Source organism: Corylus avellana, chromosome ca8, assembly GCF_901000735.1.
Source record: "Corylus avellana chromosome ca8, CavTom2PMs-1.0".
NCBI lineage: Eukaryota > Viridiplantae > Streptophyta > Magnoliopsida > Fagales > Betulaceae > Corylus > Corylus avellana.
In genome coordinates, this window is record NC_081548.1 from 3586581 (window position 1) to 3609213 (window position 22633).

The window sequence follows — 22633 nt, forward strand, 5'->3', positions numbered from 1 at the left end:
CCTATTAGGGATTATTTCAAAATTTATGGTTTTAATTTGCAGGCGGATAATAACCTTCTGCATTCACTATTCGCATTTATCTATTATCCGCTATCCACATATGCGATAACAATTTTAGTGAATGCGGATGTGGATAATATCTCCATCCGCATTCCTTTAAATATTTAATATATAACATTTTTTTTATTACTCTTTACTTGTAATTTAAAAATGTAACTTTTTTTTTTCCAACTTTTTGGGAGTTTGTTTAAACTTGGGAAATCACATAATCAAACAGATAGTCTAATAAAGATGTGTGTCTCTGTAAAAAAAACACTACAATAAATCTTTTATGATTTTTTCTTAGATTTGACTTTTGAGTTATTTATGAGAAAGATAGTGTGAAATTAAATATGAACTACTACAATAAATATTTTATGAGTTTTTCTTAGATTTAATTTCCAGTTTTTTTTATTAGAAAGATAGAGTGAAATTAAATATGAACTACTACAATAAGTCTTTTATGATCTTTTTCTTAGATTTGATTTTCAATTTTTTATGAGAAATATATAGTAGGGAAATGTTAGGTGTTCTTTTGGTGTACTCCCAATTGTGATGTGGCTTTTAAAATCACCAATAAATTAAAAGTCAATAATGATAATCTCAAATTCAACGATAATTTTAAAAGTCACATCACAATTGGAATAACACAAGGAGAATACTAAAAAAACACATAGCATTTCCTTAAATTTAAATATGAACTATTAAAAAAACTACAGGAATCTTTATAGTTTTTATTGCTATGCCTATGGATCCTATAATTTTAATAGTTAATTTAGAAAAAAGATGAATGGGAGGAGTGCTGCAAATCTTTATAGCTTTCACCAATATATATATAACTTAATTAAAATAAATTATTTTTATTAGTGTTTTTTTAAAATATATATAAAAATTACATGTAGTTTACACGAGTAATGCTACAAGTTCCTCTTGTGTCCCTCTTGAGTCTCTACAAAAATGATGTAGCATTTAAAATCACCATTGGGCTTGCGATTGATCATTATTAGATTTTGATCAGATGATAATTTTAATAGCCACATCATTTTTGGAGGGATTTAAAAGAGATACAAGAAGGACTTCTAGAATTACTCAGGTTACACCAATATCAATTTAAGGGAAATGCTAAACATCCCAAATTTTATTTCCAAAAGTTAGTTTTCAAATGATGTGTCACCATCCCATGAGTTGGAGATACACTTCCCAAAATAATAAATCTCATGAGATGATAACACATCATTTAGAAACCAACTTTTAGGAAGAAAATTTTGGATGTATAACACTCCTCTCAATTTAGTAATTTAGTAAAAAGGAAGCCAATATTTTTTTAAAAAAATAAAAATAAAAAATTGTTTTTTTTTTTTTTTTCATCAGCGGCAACTGTTAATTGGCCTCTCACTCTCCGCTTCCAGCGTTGCCGTTAAGCTCAAAGCAAATTTGCAAAAGAAGACAGTTAGGTGAGATTTTTTATTTTATTTTATTTTGTTTCTGCTTTTTCTTCTTTGTTCCTTTAGATTAGACCCAACCCGAAGAAAAGAGACAGAAAAGAATCAGGAGACAAAGCTGCACTCACGGCTCGGTGCGCTAAGCCACGTAACCGCCCAACTCGACCACTCCCCGGTCAACGTGCGCCGTCGAATTGCACTCAACAGCGCAAAGAATGAGACTGTACGGACGCCACATGTCTCTGCCGCTTTCGATCCGATCACCAAAACCCTAGCTTGCTCTCTCCTAATTCTTGAGAGAGAGTGATAGTAATGATCAGATTTTGATGCTTTGAGAGAAAATTCTAGAAAGATCAAGCTCAATTCCTAGAGAGAGAAAAGAGAATTGTAGAGAGAGCGAGAGCGATTGGAGGATGCAGAGTCGGAGTCCTCCGAAGCACAGGCACGATGGGACTTCGCCTTTGCCTCTGGGGATGGATTGGAGTCCTCCTCCGAAAAAATGGGTATATTCTTTGCTTTCCTTTTATGTTTTATCATATTCCTGGAAATTATTTCGGAATCGAGGAACTGTGGACCTTCAAATGAGTTTGATTTTGTTTTTTTTTGGTTGGCTTTCTATGAGTTTGAATTTCGAGATCATCCACTACAAAATTTAAATCTTGAGCTCATCGGTTACTTGTTTCTATTGAATTTCGTAATCTGAGCTCATCAAGATCATTAATTTCTAATTTGGAGCGACTGTGACAGTTCTGTATTGATTTGTTCGGTGCAATTTCCATGTTGATACATATGTGTGAATGGGCACTAGCCATCGTTATATTAGGCTTAAACACTGAGTTTAGGATTGGACCTCCTCCGAATTAAGCTCAAATTCTAACTTGTGCATTGTATCTTATTGGTCGGCCTATAGGAGTTAAGTTTTATAAGTTCTCTGTTGTCTTTGTAGTGGAATTATATTGCACTCGCATTGTGCCGAAAGTAAGTGATGACTAGCTTTAGGTCTTCACATGTAAAAGAAGGACGTTTGGACTGTCATGGTGCTTATTTTGATGCACTTTGAGGTGGTTAAGGATGGGAAAAGGGATCATTGGAATTCATCTGTTAATAGAATCTCTGGATCTTCGTTAAGTCAGTTGATACCTATGTGGGTTTCTTATTGGACTAGGAGGTGGGTACCTTTGTTAGGAAATGGGTTGTCATGTTGGGATCTTACTTGGGAAGAGATGCTATCTTAGTGCTCTTGATTTCCTTTTTGGCTGGATTGTATTAGTGGACTAGGAGGTGGATACCTTTGTTAAGGTTATATGTTATGTGAATGTTAATGAAGCTTCACTACATCCCCCTCGGTTTCCTTGGCTCGCTTTGGGTTGGCCCCATGGCGGTCGAGCCTACATGCTTGGTGATTTCATTGGCGACACGCCTGCGCACGCAGATGGTGTTAATATCACCCAGTGCTACACTTGGGCAAGTTGATGGGGTTGCTTGGGCTATGGCTTTGCTTCCATGGGGCTGATGCCCCTCGGTTTCCTTGGCTCGCTTTGGGCTGGCCCCATGGCGGTCGAGCCTACATAATCATCTAACCTGATATCTACAATGTGATAATGTTCTCATTTCTCTGTGTAGATTTTACTCCTTGTATAACTTCGCCACTTTATATTGCATCTTCTATCTCTTACGAAATGATTTTAATGATGGCAAGGCTCTTGTCGTAAGATTATATTTGAGATCATAAGAAAAATATTTCAATAGTTTCACTAAGCTGAAAGTAATATCGTCAAATAAGAAGGTTCTTGTCTTAAGATTATCTTTGAGATCATAAGAAAAATATTGCATTAGTTCCACTAAGGTGAAATCAACATATTTGTGTGTGCGCGCGCGCACATGCATTTGAATGCATTTCATCTCCTTTCTAATTTAAGGGGGAAAAAAGATAAACTCTATTTTTGCACCTCAAACTATAGGGTGAGTTTCTTTTTGATTACTCAACTTCTGATGTTGGAAAAACTTATCAAAAATTGTACAATGTGTTTCAATGTAAACCTTATGTTAGCTCGATTCCAATTCTTGTTGAGATTTTGCATTTGTGAGAGTTGAGTATCGATAGTCAACTCATTGGTGTGCCTTTTTCTGTGAGCTTGATACGACAAATTGGAACATCACCTTAATCCAAAAAATTTTAACTACCAAGTTATTAATATTTAACTCTCACAAACACAAGATTTTAACAAGTGATATCAAAGTCAATGGTTTCACAAGTACTAGAGGTAACAGTATTGAGTGGTGTTGATGGCTCCTATAGTAGAGGGAGGTGACTTCCAAGTTATCTCCACCCATTGTTGAGTAAAGCTCTTGTAGTAAGCATTGGACTCTTGGTGGTAACGCACTTGGATTGCTAAGAAAAGGCTTCCATTCTGGGGGATGCTAGCCAGACTATAATTTGACGTAGTGTGGTAGAAGACACACGCATAAAATGGGAGATTTGTTGAAATATTCATGTATGAGTAGCATGATTGGTTAGTGCCCAAGTCCCACATTGGATGGTAGTGACAAGAATGAGTAATTGATGTAGTAATGTTGCATCCAAATCTATTGGTTTGATCTTGTGGATTAGGAAGGTATCCCAACATATTGTATTAAACCTTTATAAAAAGACTTTCAAAGATGTTAATGTTCAGCTTTCAAAGATGTAGGCATGTGCATCACTTACCTGCAATAAAACAACTGCAATTCTCTTTTTCGCTCCCTCTCTCTTTGAGCGTGCTACATCTCGTTCTTATTTCTAACACCCCCCTTTACTAGATCAAACAAATATTGCTCCATTGAATGAATCAACTTCTCCCTCCTGAACAAGGGTCAATGGTTCGGGGAAAAGCCTATCTCAGTGATGTTCAAAAACAGGAAAAGCGTCATTCAAAAACTCGCTTTACATGACAAGATATAGCTATATTTGGTAGCAAACATAACTCACATTTCTTGTCACTTCCTCAATGTGTCAGTCAAAAATGAAAGCGGATTAACAGAAGATTTGCACTGGACTAAATCACAAAGTTTATGGTTAAAATTATCAAAAATCATGAAGTTCAAGGATCAAAATAGAAACTCGCCCAAAAATTTGAGTTACAGAAATGTAGTTTATTGAAAAGGTTTCTTTGTCTTGCACTGTCCAATTTTTACAATATTCCTGAAAAGGCCTCTTCATTCAAAAGTGCAAAACATCTTTTGCTGAACAAGTTGTATAACCACTTATGTAGTGTGGGTTGGGTTGAGTTCACCCCCTCACCCCCGCCCCGCAAAAAAAAAAAGAAAAAAAAAGAGTAATTGTTTCATTGATTATGAACCTGTGAAAACCATATTAGCTGAATTATTGTGGCCTCTACAAGTTATTTTTTATTTTTTTTGTCAGTTGTCCTAAAGTTCATATTCTTCATGCAGAAAGGGCGTGACACAGTGTGGCCACATGATCCTCGCTCAGGATGGAGTTATTGTGTCACAATACCTACCTGGGTTGTCCGTCCAAAATCGAGAGATTCAGATCCCATAGTGGTACTCAAATTAAATTACTCTTCAGTGTTTATCTATGCTAAGGGTTAGATGCTGTTTTTTTTGGCCCGAAGGCTATTGGCTTTGATATTTGATGATTTTATAATTTGTTTCATAATTTCCACTAGAAAATGGGCATTCCATATTCTTGGCCAAAGTTTTTATTATAGAAACTTACATATCTTATAATTGCCAAAGTCCAACCATTGAATGAAACAGACTAATGAAAATTAGTGGACTTGGGCTTTCAATGTTCATTCCCATGGTGCAAGTTACTTTTGTGTTGAAATAAATCAAAGGTGAATCTGTCGGATATTTTGCATCGTCAATCATCATGAACTGTGATTTTCCTTCTCCAATTTTAGGTCAAACATATTTACCTTGATATATTATACACCAGAAAAATAAATAATGTGTCATGACTCACATTGCGTATTTATTAAGTCCATTCTTTATCAGCTTGGTTTGAAATTTTGAATAATTATTTACAGTATCTCCTCTTTGCCAAAGACACTGTTCAATTTTATTGGTCAAGTGTTGCTAGTTTCTCTCTGAGTGCTCCTTATATTCTTGCTGCTTCATATTTTGATAAGATTTATTTTTTCAAATATTTTTTATATTCTTGCTGCTTCATATTAACAGATGCTCCCCTAATTTGACTTTTATCTGAATTCTATAAAAAGTAGACATGTTGGTTGAAATATGGAAAGTACACTTCAGAAAGGCAGTATTTAGATTGATTATATTTCAAGCTGACTTGTCAATTTGATGTACTTCCATTTTTTTTTTAAAAAAAAAAAATTTAATTTTTTAATTTTTTTAAATTTTTTTTATCACTTTACATGCTTGATTTTAACATTCTTAGGGACAGTTTTACAGGGTTCATGTTGGTGTACAATCACCAGAAGGGATTACAACAACACGTGGCGTATTAAGAAGGTTTAATGATTTTTTGAAGTTATACTCTGTGGTAAGCCTGTACATTTCAATTTCATTTTGATATATATATCATTTAGGAAATTGAATCAGATTGTGACAACTTGGTTATTCTTTTTATGGAAAAAATCCCTGTTGGTTTCTCATTTTTAATAATTACTGATTTAACGATGTTCTTATCTTGTTATTGGCTGTCTTTTGCAGCTTAAAAAGGCATTTCCCAAGAAGAACCTACCGCTAGCTCCACCGAAGGGACTGTTACGGATGAAAAGCCGGGCGCTGTTAGAGGAGGTACCAATGTGTTCTTTGCTTAATATTTGCATTAGTTGTGCTGTCAATTTATAGACGTGAAGGTTGCATCTTCTTCAGATGTTCTTTTTTTTGTTTCAGTAATTATTGCTAGAAGCATTTCATTATTTGATGCACAGTAGAATTGATAAATAAATGTGAGAGCATCTGAAATTGATATTTAGAAGATAGCAAGTTGATATAATGGAGTGATATAAATCCAGATTAGGATGTTAATTTAAGAGCACCGAGTGGCGAGCAAGGTTCATTGCCCCATTGCTTGGTTATAATTTATAACCGCGACTACAAGAAATCCTAGCTTTTTAGACAACAGGAGTTTAGCCATTGCTTTCCAGGATGTACTAGCAGTAGTTTAGCCATTGCTTTCCAGGATGTACTAGATGTTATTTCCTCTTGTATTTTTAAACTTATTATTTATCCAAAAAAAGAGGTCTGTTGGGCTGTATCAGTTTTATCTTGAGGATTTATGTAAAGTATGGTCCGTGCTTTTTGAATCCAGAATTCTGACATGGTGGAAATTAGAAACTACATTCTTTTTGTTTTGGTCATGTGAGCAATGTTTGAACTCGAACTTGAGCTTGGATTTTGTTCTAAGAATTTAACTGCAAGTTTTGATATTTTTGAAAAATACGTTTTAGACCCCAAGTTTAACAATTCAAAAAAATATCAATTTTATCACAGAGTTCTGATTATAAAGATTATAATTTTTCAATCCAAACACCACATATATAAATACCACAAACGTTTTTGTAATGAAGTGGAAATCTGTTTAAGAATTCTAAAACAATAAAACCACTTCGGGGGTCATCCAACACCGAATGCATCCACTTTGAAGATTATGTTACAAATTCATCTACTTACAAAACCTTTTTAACTCACAACTCAATTTGCAATCCCAGCAAACAATCCATTCACCTCCCACCACAGTGGTTCTAGAACTTTTGGGCTTTTGCAAGAATCACCTTCACGAACAAATCTTGTCCGCTGCAACCCTTAACTCTAGTGGTTGTAGGCTTTTTTGTGGTTTGACAGATGAAAATCAATAAGAGGATTAAAATCTATTTAGGCTCAATGGTGTTTAAAAAACTCTCTAAGAAAAATGAAAAATTACTTCTCACTCCCTTTGAAAATCGTAGGTGATTAAGTATTTATAGGTTGGGACAAAACAAATGTTTTTAGGTCAAGTCAATTTAGGTTTAAAACACCCTATGGCTGTCTCGTTCAAATGAGATCTAGGGTTTCAAAGGATTCATTGTCTCGTTTGAACGCGATTCAATCGAGACATCATGTTCTATATCTCGTTCGAACGAGGTTCTTTGTACCAAATTTTCATATTTTTATGGGATAAATGCATAATCAGTCCTTGTGGTTGGTCTTAATTACAAAATGCTCCTTGTGGTTTCAAAATGAACTCAGAGGTCCTTGGGGTATGCCAAAAAAACGATTTAGTCCTTGTAGTCAAATTCCGTTAAAAAATTTAATAGATTCCGTTAGTTGTCACGTCACCACCAATGAAATGGTGACACGTGTTGCTCTTAATAAAAAAATACAAATATATTCAATATAAAAAAAAAAAACAAAAAATAATTTTTGTTTAAAAAAAAAAAAAAAACTACACAGTGTTCTCTCTTCCCCCATTTCATCGTTCTCTTCCCCCATTTCATCTCTCCCTCTCCCCTCACCGATGGCCGGCAACAAAGACCACGATGCCGAGCACCGCTGACGATGAGCCAACCACATCTCCGACGACGAGCTAAACCCACTTTTTTTGGATGAATTAAACCCACTTCTTTTCTTCTTCAACAAAGGTGAGAGGATAGGAAGAGCTAAGGAAATTGAACCGACTTCTTTTCTTCTTCAGCAAACCCGCAATTAATTCAAATATGATAGAGAGCTTCCTTTCCACAAAGCAAATACCAACAACCCATTTGAAACAGAGAATAGCCCATGAAAAATTTGAGAACCCATGAAAAAATTGAGAACGAAAAAACCGTAATAGACAAGAAGACTGGGTCGGCGAGGGTCTCCGGCGTGGTAGAACAGGTCGTCACACGGTGGGGAAGGCCGACGGTGGTGGTTGTCGTTGCACAGGGGGAAATTGGGGGGGCGGGGAATATGTGTTTGGGAAGAAAATTAGGGGAAATGAGAAAATGGGTCTAGGGAAAAGGATTGATGATGAAATGGGGGAAGAGAGAACACAATGTATTTTTTTTTTTTTTTAACAAAAATTATTTTTTATTTTATTTTTTTACTTTTATATATTTATATATTTTTATTAAGAGTAACACATGTCACCATTTCATTCGTGGTGACGTGGCAACTAACGGAATCTGTTAAATTTTTTAACAGAATTTGACTACAGGGACTAAATCGTTTTTTTGGCATATCCCAAGGACCTCTGAGTTTATTTTGATACTACAATAAGCGTTTTGTAATTTAGGCCAACTACAGGGACTGATTTTGCATTTATTCATATTTTTATTGATAACCCATTTTGACCTAGTAAGTATTAGATTTGGAAAATTTTCGTGAAATACAAAGTTGTAGCCCTTTGAATCAACTTTCTTAGACATCAAGATTGCTTTCATCTGATATTCGGAATTAAAAGATTTGGCCATTTTACTCTAACCAGGTCTTTGGTGGACAACATTCATAAGCTTGGATTGACTTGTACACCAACTTAATCCTTTACTCGAACCTGAACATTACAACCCAGAAACTATGTTTTGACATATGAATTTGTCATTATGTACTTCAATTTCAACCAAGTTTTTGAACCTCATTTAAAGACTGACTTCAACCCTAAACCTAGACTTGCAACTTAATAAGTTTTGACACTGAAATTACTAATAACACAAAAGTAACAATTTGGATGAGTAAGATTAAACAGCCTTATTTGCAATCTTCACACACACACACGTTTACGCAGAAGTGACTTTGTTCTTAAAAGACTTACCTTTGTTGCAGCGAAGGTGCTCTTTGGAGGAGTGGGTGACAAAGCTACTGTCTGACATTGATATATCAAGAAGCGTTGCTGTGGCATCCTTTCTTGAACTAGAAGCTGCTGCTAGGTTTTGTATGTACCTTTCTACCTCTTCAAGTGTACTTAGGAAAATGTTTAATTTTGTGCTATATGTATGTTTATATGTTTACGGACAAAACACATTCTGGTTTGGGGATATTTAATTAAAATCTCATATCTTTCAGCATAAATTAAAAAAATATATATATATTGTTTTATTCTTGGAATTACCCACAGTTAAACATCTACTTCCATGTCATAATGCCTTTCAGCATTCCAAGATGTTAATCAGCAAGAAGCTAGTCCTGCTTCCAATAGCACAGTTTCTTCATTTGAATTGCCACCGCATTCAAGTTTACCTGTTGTTGCTGGTAGTTCATCAATCACAACGGATTATGGTAGTGATACAGCTTATGAGACGTCTGAGCTAGGAACACCAAGGCTAGGAAGGGATGACAATTCTGAAATCGGTTTTGAGGATCTAACATTGGATGAAGATTTGACAAGTCCGATAGAAAAGCTTCTGAAGTATGGCATGTCCGATATTGATGAGGGACTGTTTATGGGCCAGACTATTCTGGAGGAGTTGGAAGGCCTTCCTAGACATAAAATGAATGACAGGCATCTCAACAATGTTATGGGAAAGGATAAATATAATGCAAATGCTTCTAAAGCTTCATTTTTACTTGGCAATGGGATGGAACTTTTCTCAGGGCCAGAGCATGGTAAGGTAACTGGTCATGCCCGCAAGCTATCAAATGAGAGTTTTGGAAGCGATGTAAGCTCTCTGAGAGGTAGTGAAATGTCTAACTCTGGGATTCCAAATTCATCTGGTGACGGATCGCTTGACCTTCCTGGAGGTGCTGAGGGTTCATGGATGACGGAAATTCTTGGCAACACTGACTTTCAGTTTTCAGGAGATGCTCAAGTAGTTCTTCCATCGGATCAGCGCCATAAATTGAACAGGGTTTTATTCACAATGCAGAGAAGATTAGTCACGGCAAAGACAGACATGGAGGACCTTATAGCAAGACTAAATCAAGAAATAGCTGTGAAAGATTACCTTGCAACCAAGGTATGCTCAATCATGCTATCCACTACTGTTTGGTCTTACTGGTTACTTGAATGGTAAATGAATTTCATTTTCATTTCTAGCTTAATTGTACATCAATGTTCTTATAGTGTACTGATTAAAGATAAATCTTCATACATTTTAACTTTAAAATTTTCCTCTGAAAAATAATTACTCGGGACATTTTGAGGTTTGAAACAGGCTTTTGGAGTGGTACACCTTTGTTTTCTCAATTGTTTGCGTTCATTGGTAGGGTGTTGTAGGGTCAATTTTGTTCAAATTTCTTTAATTAATTTCTGTTACTTATTGAAAAGTAACTCTTGTCCAAGACAGGAGTTACTCCATCACTCTTCACTATTGCAAAATGTTTACATTACAAGTAGCAGTTTTAGTCATCAAGAAACAACTCATTACACCTATTATATTCATTCTATGGTGTGTGAAAGTTTTTCTTATCCCAAAATACCTATTGAATTTCATACCTCACTCATACCCACCCACCACACACAGAGATGCATTTGAGTGGCTTGCATGACGAGAGTAAGTACTGAGTTACACCTTGCTATATTGTTAATTGATGAATTAATTAGCCTGGATTTTGCGTTGTAGTTTTAGTGGTATTTATTTTTATGCAAGAACATAATGCCTGCTGTCCATAACAAAGTTCTAAAATCGAAGGATCATTTACCGTGTGGAATTTCTCTGCTTATAGACCCAGTAATTGTTTGAATATTACATGTGGATGCTATTCCATTACCATAACTGACTGAATCTGCTCAGGTCAAGGATTTAGAAGTTGAAGTAGAAACTAACAAACAGAAAAGTAAAGAAAATCTGCAGCAAGCTCTTTTGATCGAGAGGGAAAGATATACACAAATGCAGTGGGATATGGAGGAACTTCGGCGAAAGGCGATGGAAATGGAATTGAAATTGAAGTCGGAACAGGTTATATATCTTAGTACTATTCTCTTCTTGAATTTATATATTTTCCTTAATTATTATCATTTTATGATGATATGCGGAATGATACTAGGATGAAGAGTCACGTACAGAGTTGAGAAAAGAAAATACTGTCCAAGAGAAAGATGTGGTGCTGCAGGAGTTGGATGCTAGTAAAGAGCAGCTTGAAAATTTGTTGAAGCGATACGAAGAGCTAGAAGCGAAATCGAAAGCAGATATCAAAGTTCTTGTTAAAGAGGTCAAATCCCTCCGAAGTTCCCAAACAGAATTGAAGCAGGAGCTTAGTCGAATGCAGAAGGAAAAGTCTGAAGCTGAGGTAGTCTTTTGATCTGCTGGAATGTATGTTGCATATGAAGTTTCTGTTTAAATGAAGTGTGTTCGTTCTACATAGGGCTGCTTCTTTAATAGATATACAAGTAGCCAAAGCAAAAGACTACCTAGAAGGCATGTATACAGAACCCCTGTAGTGTCTATGTCCAATACGTATTGGACACGGATACTGCTGGATACATGTCTGAAATTTAAGAAGATATTTTTGCATTTTGGATCCAGTCTGATACGGTCATGACATGGATGGATACTGCTACCACTTAAATTAAATAAAAAAAACCTAACAAAACCCAACTCATGGAGGAGGAGGGTGAATGGCAAGATGTACTGCCCGAGGTGGACAGGGTTGAGTCACTGTTCTTCCAATTCACTTTCTTTAGATGCTTGGCAGAGGTGGTGGTGGTGGAGCGTGAGAGGAGGCCTTGTGGTTGTGCCAACTTACTTGGCTTGGAGTTGAAGGAAGCGTTTGAGTGCCATTTGACAATCTTGCCCTTGATGGGCTAGTATATTCTATGATCAGTCTCCAAAGTGAGACTATAACATAAACAGAGCTTTGTTATAAATATTTATATATGGGGTAATGGGGTAGCTCAAAGACCTAATTGTGAGCATGTATCATTTTTTATCTTCATCAAATTAAGATGTTAAGTGATGTGATGGGATAGAATTCTGCTGAACTCAATGTCTTCCATCATTGAATAAAAAAGATATATCTTGACAAGTTCATGGAAACTCTTAACAAAAAAATTGTACATATACCTGAATAATGTCGAAATTGTTGTATGGTCGTATTTACTACCTGCGTCCCATTGTGGTTCTGGTGCTTCCTAGGGAGGTCTTCAAAAATACTCTGCCTCATGTAGTTTCCTTTCATTCGAGTCATTATTTTTTTTTTCTTTTTGTCTATTGAAAAGACTAATTAGAATTAATATGACAATGCTTTTCTATCTTAACTGCGAATGAAGATGAATCAAAGACTACAATGGAATCGTTGGTTGTTTATTTTGTTTATTTATTTTTCCAGAAACTCATTCAACATGAAAGACAAATGAGAGAGCATGAAAAAACTGCGAGGAAAAATCTGCTGAATGAATGCAATATTCTTCGCAATCGGCTTCAAGAGTGCCATATCAATTTAACTACAGGGGATGAACATGACTTGGTTGTGGATTCTTCATCATTCACCGACGCTTTAGATCTGTTAACAACATCTGATGACCGTATTGGCCTCCTACTTGCAGAGGTACCTTTTATGTTTCTTCAGTCTTTTTGTTATCACATTTTATTTATTTATTTATTTTTTCTCAATATTCATCACTTGTCTAGAGATTTGTCTTTTGTAATGGAAATCTTGAAATCTTGAGTTCATTCTTTCTCTCTCCCTCACCGGGTTTGTGTTTGAACAGCTTGAGTTTGAACTTAGTTATCAAAGGGGTTGAACCCAGTAAACTGACATGGGAAGTAGCCCAAGTGCATGGCTGTTCACCTGGTGAACTAGTGTTGAATTGTTCACAGGTGCCATGAAAGTCATGAACTTGATATATCGAATACCAAGTTTGCTGTTATATATAAACTGAGGACTTCTTAGGTGAACATTCAGTTTAACTTCTATTTGTATGGATTATTGTGTCTAATCTTCATAGCAATGATTGTTGCAGCATGCTCGTATGTTAATCAGTTAAAAAAATATGTCTCTAATGTCTTTATCAACCATACCTTATATAGACATTTTCCGGAAATTGATCAGGCACAACTCTTAACTGGAAAAAATGAAACTACTGTTTCCGGAGTCGATGAAAATCATGACATCGATGATGAGACAAGGACAATAGATGATGAGTTGAGGAAGATGCTGGCGGATATCTTCACGGATAATGCTAGATTAAGAAAACAGGTGATTTATGTTACACGTCATGCTCTTAAACTGGAGATCATGTCTAAGAAGGAAGATGAGGCTCCTTCAGGAAAAAATGTAGTAAATACACCTTTAGAACGATGAAATGGATATACACATTGTAAATTATATTCCCCTCTTGAGCTATGATTCCCTCGGGCTGGATGCCCATTCTGGCCGATGATGATCTGCTTGTTTTCTATAGTTGATCTCACTAATGTAACAGTTACTCAATTTTGTGGTTCCACATACAAAGTCTTCTGAGAAACGGACTAGAAGAATATTTTTGTGTTCTTACTTTAATAATGAGAAAAGATTACAGCAAATCCATTTATGAAATTGAATGTGTGTTTGCTCTTCCATTGTTCTCATCCCAGAAGATAGGGGAAAATACACTTTACCTTCTTGAACTATTTACTCATTTGCACTTTTAACCCTAATGTTTAAGAAGTGACACTTTATCCCCCCAAAACTTTCAAATTGTTGCAATTCGATCATTTTGATTTTTTTTTTTCCCAAAACGCCCCATACCAAGTTTTTTTTTAAAAAAAAAAATTAAAAATTAATTATTTTTTTTTTAAAAAAAAAGGGTGGCCGGTTGGGGTGGCTGGCCACCCCTTAATTTTAATTTTAATTTTTTCAAAATTTTAAACTTTTTTAATATATATTTTTTCCAACTTAAAAAAAAAAAAAAAAAAAAAGGTCAAAATAGATGAATCGCAATAATTTGGAAGTTTGGGGAGGAGGGGTAAAGTGTTACTTTTTAAACATTGAGGTTAAAAGTGTAAGTAAGTGGATAGTTCAGGAGGTAAAATATATTTTTCTTCAGAAGATATATAGTCCATAGTTATTATAGTAGGGCAAAGGGGATGTTTATGGTTATTGTATTGTATGGGTAAGCAATGGAGTGCATAAGAGTGTGTAGGATTCTGGCAGTCCTAACTGGGTGTAGAGTGCTCCTAGGCGTACAACGAGTTCTTGATAAATTGATATGTCAGTTTATGTGACACTTACCATGTTAACCACTAAAAAATTAATTTTACTTAACAAGTTTTGTTAATTTTTTTCATTTATGCTAAATTACATGGCAATTATATTGATTATCACGTGAGTTTATAAAACATTGTAGTAAAAGTTGTATTCCAACTATTTTCTGTCAAAGTAACAGAAAAGTGGAAAGTTTGGATTGAGGACTGAATGAGTGAGGAAGAGAGAAGGGAGACGGTAGGAATGATGGATCTTATGACAAATTATTCAAGATATATCATGTGAAATTACTCGACTGCTGGTATTAGACTCGAATGGTGTGAGAATGATCACTTGTATTACACAATTACACCTACAACTTAAAAGGCTAATTTTTAATATTTAAACACACCCACAAATTGTGCGTGTGTGTATATATATATCAAAGCAAATATACATATATGTTTCATATTATATTTTAACGAGCTTTAAATTATCAAAAAAAAAAAAAAAATCACTTGTATTCTTACACTTGTAAGAGTTTTGGGCATACTAGCTACACTTGTACAAAAGAGGAAAAGAAGGTGAAAAATGGCAGTAGATTGAAGGGATGAGGAGGGGTTGTAAGAAAGATAATAGTTTTTGTTAGAGCAGTTTTTGGTACGGCCTGACCAACGATAGGCTACCTGCAAAATAGTAAAAGCGTCAATGGATCCACCGGTCCGGAGACCGAGGAAACTCCGATTCTTAAGTTAGCATTCTTATTTAGAAAGTGAATATAGCAATGAGCTTAAGAGTTTTTGGAGATGAATCGACCGATCCCTTTATTTGATGCCTTGCATCCTTTTGTAGGGTTTTAGGTAACCGTTTTCCATATAGTCGTTCCACATTCATCTGGTGGGTGAGAGATAATGGTTAATATGTTTATGTAGTGTTTGAGAGACAATCTCCTGAAATATCTAAAATAGCTTAATTATTGTAGAACTAGATCTGTGGCTGTAGTTCATCTGAATGAGATTTCTTGAGTGGGACCTATAGTAGATTAAAGTTTTACTAAACCCAACGATGAAATAGTAGGAGGGGGCAGAAACAAGATATGATTGCTAAGAAGGGAAAACTAGTGTGGGCAAACACTTTTGAGGTTTTGAATATTCAGGAGAAAGAAGTTGAAATGGGAGAGAGCTCAAAGGATAATAATCTAACAGTAAGTATTCATAATATTTTGGATATACATATAAAGGATAATTGTCTTTCGAATGTGGATAATAGGAATAAAGGTAAGGGTAAGTTAGGAGAAGATGTTGATACCATTAATATATCCTTTGGGTAACAAGAGGGAAGAAGGGAGTCTTGTCTTTGTATACCGCTTCGTGCGGTCCTTAGAGAGGACCGGATCTTTTTTTGGTTTCATTGCCTACCATTTGTTTTAATTACCATCTTTGTATTGTCTTTTCCGTTTGGGTTTTGTTGTTGGGGAACCCACCCCGTTTCATTTGTGTTTGTCTCTATAACTCTTGTCCCATTATTGAATAAAATAAATTTAAAATAATAAATATAACAAAATAAAAATTAAAAAAAAAAAAAAAGAAAAAAAAAAAAGAGGAGGAATGGGGGTTTTGTGGATAAGAAGCTGGACGAGTGTTAGTTAATGAGGCGTGGATGGAAGAGCATGGAAAGTCTTTAGTGGAGTTTCAAGAAGCAGGGGTATCAGATCACTCTCTCCAGGTCTTGCTACAATGGGTAAGTTCCAGAACTTTGGCCCTAAGACTTTCAAATTTTTTGGCTTTTGGGCTGAGAATGAAAGTTTTCTCTTGGGTGGACGAAGGTTGCAGTATGAGGGTGATGGGGGGTTCCAATGTATCGGTTGTATGTGAAATTGCAAGCTGTGAAGAATGTGTTGAAAAGCAAATAAGGAGCTCTATGGGGGTAGATTGCAGAGAGTCATGCAAGTTAAGGAGAGATTAGAGCATGCTCAAAGAGAAGTTTTGAATTCGGGTGGTAATGCTTCTAGTATTAAAAGTGGCTCTTCAAATTTTAAAAAGTTAATTTTTCTCTTCAAATTTAACTTTTATTTAAAGAGCTCAATAAGAGTGTTGTAAGGCTTATAGACTACAGAGTTTGATTCTTTGACTCAATTGACTGGGATTTCATCCCTGCAATGTCTTATCTGTGTCTTTTATTTAAACAGCTCAATTGACTACAGATTTTGCATCACTCTCAGGTTTGAATCCTAATTCTTCTAAAAGCACTTTCTTTTGCTCCAGGGTTGATGGGGGATTGAAGGGGAAAATCAGTGAGTGTCTACAAATGAGAGAGGGGGTCCTTCCTATTAGGTATCTAGGTGTGCCTTCAATCTCTACGAAGCTATCAGCTGTGGACTATGAGTAGTTGCAGAAGATTTTGGGGAGAGTGGATTCTTGGTTTTCAAAACACATTTCCTTTGTTGGGAGATTACAATTGGTGCCCTCTGTATTATATAGTATCCAGATTTATTGTTCAACTATCTTTTATCTTACCTAAACAGCTCATTAGAGCTATTGAACAAAAGTTCAACAGATTTTTGTAGAAGTTGAATGGAATATGTTGATCACCCGTTTTTTTATTGTGGATACAGCAAAAGGCTTTGGCGGGAACTCATGAGAAAAAAAAAAACATCTAATAGAATAAAGGAACACATAATAGAAGTGATTTGAATGAGAATAAAAAAAATTGAACAAATTGGGGACTGACCCTTGACATATTGTATTGACAAAATCTTGATGTATTGTTGGGTTTTGAAAGCATAAATAGAAACGGGTAAATTTGTTACCGGGATTGGAATTTGAACGGGTCAGAAGGATCCAACCATTCGGGTGATTAGAAACTTTATCAACAAAGAAATTATTTGACAAAGTGGCCTCCATGTATAAGATCTCTCTTTAACGAGAAAGACCCACCCGTTGAACAAGCTACAATTCAGCTAGTAAATTGCAGCCAATGAGAGAGTCCTGATAAGATCCACCTGCCTAAGAGCCTCACACCTTTAGCTGCCCAGGCACCAACTCGGGCATATAGACCCTATAAAAAGCCCTTTCATTAGCTACCTAGATTGGCTGCTTGCAGGCTTGCAGCCAAACCCCATCCCTTGAACCCAACATCTTATCACCTCTTATATTCTTCTAGGAGATTTTGACCATTGGCACAGTCCAAGAATTAGTTGATGGGATACTGATGCTTACTTATATACCCCACACAGCACATCCCATTGGGCCCCTAAGAGGAGAATGTATTTCAAGGAAATAGTGATTAAGCTGAAAAATAGAACTGCCTAAATCAGCCCAAAGGAAGAAGGGCATTCAACCAAAGATTTGCTATAATGAGGACTAAATGATACCTAATAAAAAAATCAACATCATGGGACAACAATTCTTAAGCCATGCTTGTTCAAAACTATAAATGGACATAACAGCCTACAGAAGAGACAGATCCCCATAGGGTTGGACCCAGCCAAAACTCGGTTGAGAAACATATTGTGGCCTGTTTGCTGAAGCATCATCTTTTCTATAAGTCAACCCAAGCAGAATCAAACCACAGATCTGCACAAAAGGAGTAAATTATCAGCAAACTCTGATAATATCATGGTTCTGATAGCAGCCTATAATGACTATGAACAAATCGGGGACGATTATTTGCTGTGTCTAAATGGAAATACAAGCATTCATCTTTGAAAAAAATAAAAGTTATTGTTTTCTATTAGTTATGTGTCATTATCAAGGATATGAGGTTAGAAAAATTTTCGTCCTCCGGACAAAATTCTGAAATCTGGTCATGTAGCCAGTACAAATCTATGCCATGGAGAAGCCAAAAATTATCAACTTTGAATAATTCAGAAAGCACAGGATTTTCTGCAAGCCTAGGTGATTTGTGAATAAATATTAAACATGATTTGAGATTTAGATAGATGAAGAAATTTCATTGCATGTGGTAACAGCATTTGCATGAAATGTGGTACAAAGCCCCCAGCTATAACTTACACACTTAACAAAGAAATGCATACGGGAATAGCAGTCTATTTAATCGGCGTGCAGTTGATATGAAATAATGTTAGTGCAGTTGATGAATCGGCTTCACAGAGGTTAAAAACTACATGTTTGAGATCTCAAACAAGAACTAAACATGTTTCAAAATATGCCTCTAAAGACAATGGCAAATCAGGGCTTCCATAGTATCACAATTTGTAACTTTCTTTTAAGATCATAAAACCTAGCACAAAATAGAAAGCTGCTGAAATGAAATGATAATCCACTGTTCATGTAGTTTTGATTTCTAAGTGCACAATTTTGATTTAAAGCCAGAACGATAGTGTACCTTAATAGCCATTATCTATTTTGCGTGGCTCAACAAGGATATAAAGTGGCTTTCCGTTAAGCCTGCGTTGTCCCTGAAAAGCATGCATTTTTGAAAGAGCAACTCAATTCCAAATGTCAATTTCAAGTAATATTTCAGCAAAACATAAGAGTACAGTTCGTTTACGCTGAATGCTATCAACATGAAAGAAAATGCTCCATGCATATTATGCAATACTTTTGTAGAAGGAAAACCTTCAAACTTTGAAACCCTCCCTACCACAGCCCCCACCCAAAGAGAGTATGTGAGGTAGACATAAGATATTGTTACCTGCATTGCTTTATTGAAAATGTTTATAGACTCACATTTCTTGTTTTCGTTTCCAAAAAAAAGTTTAAACATCTTTTCTTGCTTTCACTTCAAGCCCTTTTCCTGTATCATTCTTAGTAAAATGGTTTTAATTATGAAACAATTTATTGCATCTCAAATCAGTTTTCTGTTTCCAGCAATAATGGAGATAGAAATCAGGAAAAATGTTTCCAATTAACAAACATTCATTTAGAATCATATATTCGTGCTTTGAACAATTCTTCCCACGGTTTCTAAATGTTCTATAACCATATTAGATTCAATAAGGATGCAACAGAATCATACACGCATGGAGCTCCGTACTATTTACAGGCAAGTTTCATTGTTCTTTCTCCTTTTCCATTGGTTTCCATAGTAAGTTATTTCGCCCAAATGGGTAACAAAAGGAGAGAACATATAAATGATTACATGTTATTTGTCAGTGTCGTCAAATAATTTTATGGTCATGGTAGGAAGATAAATAATCAGAGAGATATATCTAAAGCCAATATATGACAGATGATATTAATGAATAAGACAGGCTGAACTAATTGGAGACCAATAAGTAAGAGACAAACTGACTTAAGTTGTAGGGGATTAAGCAGTACCTTAACCTCAGGCAACCCAATAACGCATGCACATTCAACCACTTCGGCCCCCACACGTTCTAGATAAACAGCATATTTGCATTCCATAAACTAATTACAAGTTACCTACTGAACCAGTAGAAGAGAACACAATAAACTAGAAAAACAGAAATGCTTAGAAAAGGTCTAGAACTCACCTAAAAGTCTTATGGCTGCCGATAAAGTCCCACCCGTAGCTACCAAATCATCGATTACCAATGCACGCTCGCCGGGCTGAACAGCCCCAACATGCATTTCCAGACAATCAGTTCCATACTCCAGGACATACGCTTCCGAAATTACTTCGCCTACACATGAAACATGTGGAAAATTCCACTTGCTCTTTACAGAAGCAACAAACCGCCCTAAAGGGATTTTTTTTATTTTCAAAACATCATTCATCTCTATCTGAAAATATCGACTAACCTGTAAAAAATGGTTAAAATATATACAAGGTAGACAAGTCTGTGATTCATCACCAGAATAAATAAATAAATAAAACTTTCCTTGAATCAAATTTTTGTTAAAATGGCTTGTTAACAGATCCAATGTGAACAACAAAGCAACAGTGTCACACTCACACATGAAATAAAATATATATATGCCACTCCCTCTTAGAAGCACCATTTAATTTCAGCTTACCTGGTAACTTTCTAGGTTTACGCAAAGGAACAAACTTTGCTCCAATAGCTAAGGCAATGGACGGACCAAACATGAATCCTCTGGCTTCCACCCCTAGAAACAATTTACTTATAACATAAGAAGCACGCAAATGAAGCAGAGAAGCAATCAATATTACAGAAATCTAATCCCAAAACTATCATTTTGCACTTCTCAAATCTTGTACATCTACTAATTCCCCTGGTCAACCACAAAACCACCCAGATGATTTTAAGGCCTATAAATGGCAATTTCCCCCAACAAACATGGATTTTAAGGCCTGTAAATGGGGTTCAATTGCTTTTAGGAACAATGATTAAAAGTTTTTATCTAGGTTTAAAAAACAAACTCATATGCAGAGTGAATGTACCAAATGTATGTAATTTGCTAAAAAAAAATGTTAGTCACTCAACCCAATTCACCCTTTTCCAAATCAACCCCCATGAACTGGGTCTAAGGGAGAAATAGCAACAAAGCTGTCAAAATCGAGGCAAAAAAAAAAGATAGGGGAAAACAAAATATTTTGACAAAATTACATAGCCATTCCAGTAATAATGCAAAAGTGTTGGTATAATAGTGAATTTATTCTAAAATTGTGCAACATTTTGGGGTCAAAACCAAAGAAAAAAGTTCTGGGAACTACCAATTCTCGTTCTCTGTTGGGCAATTCCCTGAAATTCTTTTTCGTGTCACAAGGAAAACAAAGAGACTCCTTTATTCACTAACCCAATTATATAGCCACCAAAAAATAAAAAAATAAAAAGTAAAAAATAACGGGAAATTGATATTAAAAAAGATGAGTGATAACCAGCAACAACAGAGATGCCCATGTCTCTGTAACGATCAACGAAAATATCCACCGTGTCCTTGAACGCCTTGTGATCCAGCAACAACGTTGTTATATCTTGAAACATAATTCCTACCACAAAAATTTCAAACAAACCAAAAAAAAATGAGATAATGGGTGATTTATACGGTCGCTAAAAGCTAACGAAAACAGAGGAAGCAAAAGGGAAGGCATTGAACCTTGTTTTGGGAAGTGAGGAACGACCCTTATGGCTTCTGAAATGGCTTGAAGCCTTGGGTCTCCCTTGAGTCCATTCTCTGCTGCAAACATTTTTTTTCCTGAGAGACTATTTACCAAAAGATTTTGTTTTTTTCTCTCTCTCTCTCTGTCTCTCTCTCTTTCTCTGTGTGTCGTCTTGAATAGCAGAGCTTTAGGTTTTTCCCTCCTAAACTGAGGTGGACGATAAAATTCTCTCTTCTCTATGTTGAGAGAGTTATTGTGATTTGTGAGTGCTTTAATATGTTGTTGTTGTCCGAACCAGAGCATTAAGCATTTCGAAAATTGATTGAGGTCGTTGTTCACGGCAACGCGATTTTTAAGCGCGTCTTTAACACGCCACATGCAAGCATTAATGGCCTGCGTCTCTCCTTTCCCATCAGACATCCCCGCCCTGCTCTCTCTTCTTTATTTATATTTTTTCTTTCAAAATTATATAAATAAGTAAAACAGTACAAGTACCCTCTTTGACCGATAATATGATCATTTTCCGTTCAAATGAGATTGAAAGTATATCAAAAAGGGTATTTTTATCTTTTTCACACTTTAATATAATAAAAATATCTGGACAGAAATTTTCTCCTTCGACCTATTCTAATATGTGATAAGTGTCATCTTCTACATATTGAATGATACTTGTCACTTATTAAAGTAGATTGAAGGAAATTTCTTTCAAACCAGTTTAAAAGAAATTTGTGTCTAAAATACTTTTCCAATATAACTAACTGGATATATGATATTAATACTCTCAACTACCCTCTAACTATTTGTGTCCTCCAAACTACCGTGATTTTGTGTCAAATGTAATTTTATACACACTTTCACTTTCTTAACACTTTTTTTTAGGCATCTTAGTTGGCTTTTTTAAAATACTATTAAATTGGAGATGGGTTTTTATTGAATTTTAATTTAATTATGATTTTAAAAACTAACTAAGGGTGTGTGAACTTAAATGACCATGAACACTAAACCTAACTGACGATGAAATGAGAGTGTCTGTAACATCACTCATATCTCGTTCCCCCCACAAAGCTATCAAGAAGACAAAAATGACTTTAAAACATTTTCAATAAGACGAAAGATCTATATATATAAATTTG

At 35.4% G+C, this 22633-nt stretch overlaps 2 protein-coding genes across 5 annotated transcripts; one reads left to right on the top strand and one right to left on the bottom strand.

Annotated features, from left to right (window-relative positions):
- Window positions 1-1529: 1529 nt before the first annotated feature.
- LOC132189823 (PX domain-containing protein EREL1) lies at window positions 1530-13884 on the top strand. Of its 2 annotated transcripts, XM_059604626.1 has the most exons (10): window positions 1530-1984; window positions 4914-5024; window positions 5893-5991; window positions 6162-6248; window positions 9234-9342; window positions 9561-10363; window positions 11141-11305; window positions 11394-11636; window positions 12675-12893; window positions 13398-13884. In XM_059604626.1, exons 1-10 carry the CDS (start codon window positions 1895-1897, stop codon window positions 13647-13649), a joined length of 2178 nt encoding a protein of 725 aa, XP_059460609.1. In that variant the 5' UTR covers window positions 1530-1894; the 3' UTR covers window positions 13650-13884. The 2 variants fall into 2 exon arrangements, with proteins under 2 accessions (XP_059460609.1, XP_059460610.1); XM_059604627.1 differs by lacking the exon at window positions 1530-1984 and having other exon boundaries at window positions 4962-5024; window positions 5901-5991.
- Window positions 13885-17769: 3885 nt separating this feature from the next.
- Window positions 17770-21779, bottom strand: LOC132190039 (adenine phosphoribosyltransferase 5). Of its 3 annotated transcripts, XM_059604917.1 has the most exons (7): window positions 21497-21776; window positions 21279-21389; window positions 20453-20545; window positions 19969-20118; window positions 19793-19851; window positions 18858-18930; window positions 17770-18085 (listed from the first exon to the last, which is right to left on the bottom strand). In XM_059604917.1, the coding sequence occupies exons 1-6, from the start codon at window positions 21585-21587 to the stop codon at window positions 18859-18861; spliced, it is 576 nt and encodes a 191-aa protein (XP_059460900.1). In that variant the 5' UTR covers window positions 21588-21776; the 3' UTR covers window positions 17770-18085; window position 18858. The 3 variants fall into 3 exon arrangements, 2 of the variants coding, with proteins under 2 accessions (XP_059460900.1, XP_059460902.1); XR_009441086.1 differs by lacking the exon at window positions 19793-19851 and having other exon boundaries at window positions 21497-21777; XM_059604919.1 differs by lacking the exon at window positions 17770-18085 and having other exon boundaries at window positions 19793-19882; window positions 21497-21779.
- Between the last annotated feature and the right edge of the window lie 854 nt (window positions 21780-22633).

What these genes read in the sequence shown, in the direction of transcription:
- LOC132190039 (XM_059604917.1), bottom strand. Translation starts at nt 21,587, where the DNA reads ATGTTTGCAGCAGAGAATGGACTCAAGGGAGACCCAAGGCTTCAAGCC. An exon ending in TCCTCACTTCCCAAAACAAG is followed by an intron (nt 21,390 to 21,496) that starts GTTCAATGCCTT and finishes TTTTTGTGGTAG; the next exon opens with GAATTATGTTTCAAGATATA. An exon ending in GGGCATCTCTGTTGTTGCTG is followed by an intron (nt 20,546 to 21,278) that starts GTTATCACTCAT and finishes AATTGTTTCTAG; the next exon opens with GGGTGGAAGCCAGAGGATTC.
- LOC132189823 (XM_059604626.1), top strand. Translation starts at nt 1,895, where the DNA reads ATGCAGAGTCGGAGTCCTCCGAAGCACAGGCACGATGGGACTTCGCCT. An exon ending in GTCCTCCTCCGAAAAAATGG is followed by an intron (nt 1,985 to 4,913) that starts GTATATTCTTTG and finishes TTCTTCATGCAG; the next exon opens with AAAGGGCGTGACACAGTGTG. An exon ending in GCCGGGCGCTGTTAGAGGAG is followed by an intron (nt 6,249 to 9,233) that starts GTACCAATGTGT and finishes CCTTTGTTGCAG; the next exon opens with CGAAGGTGCTCTTTGGAGGA.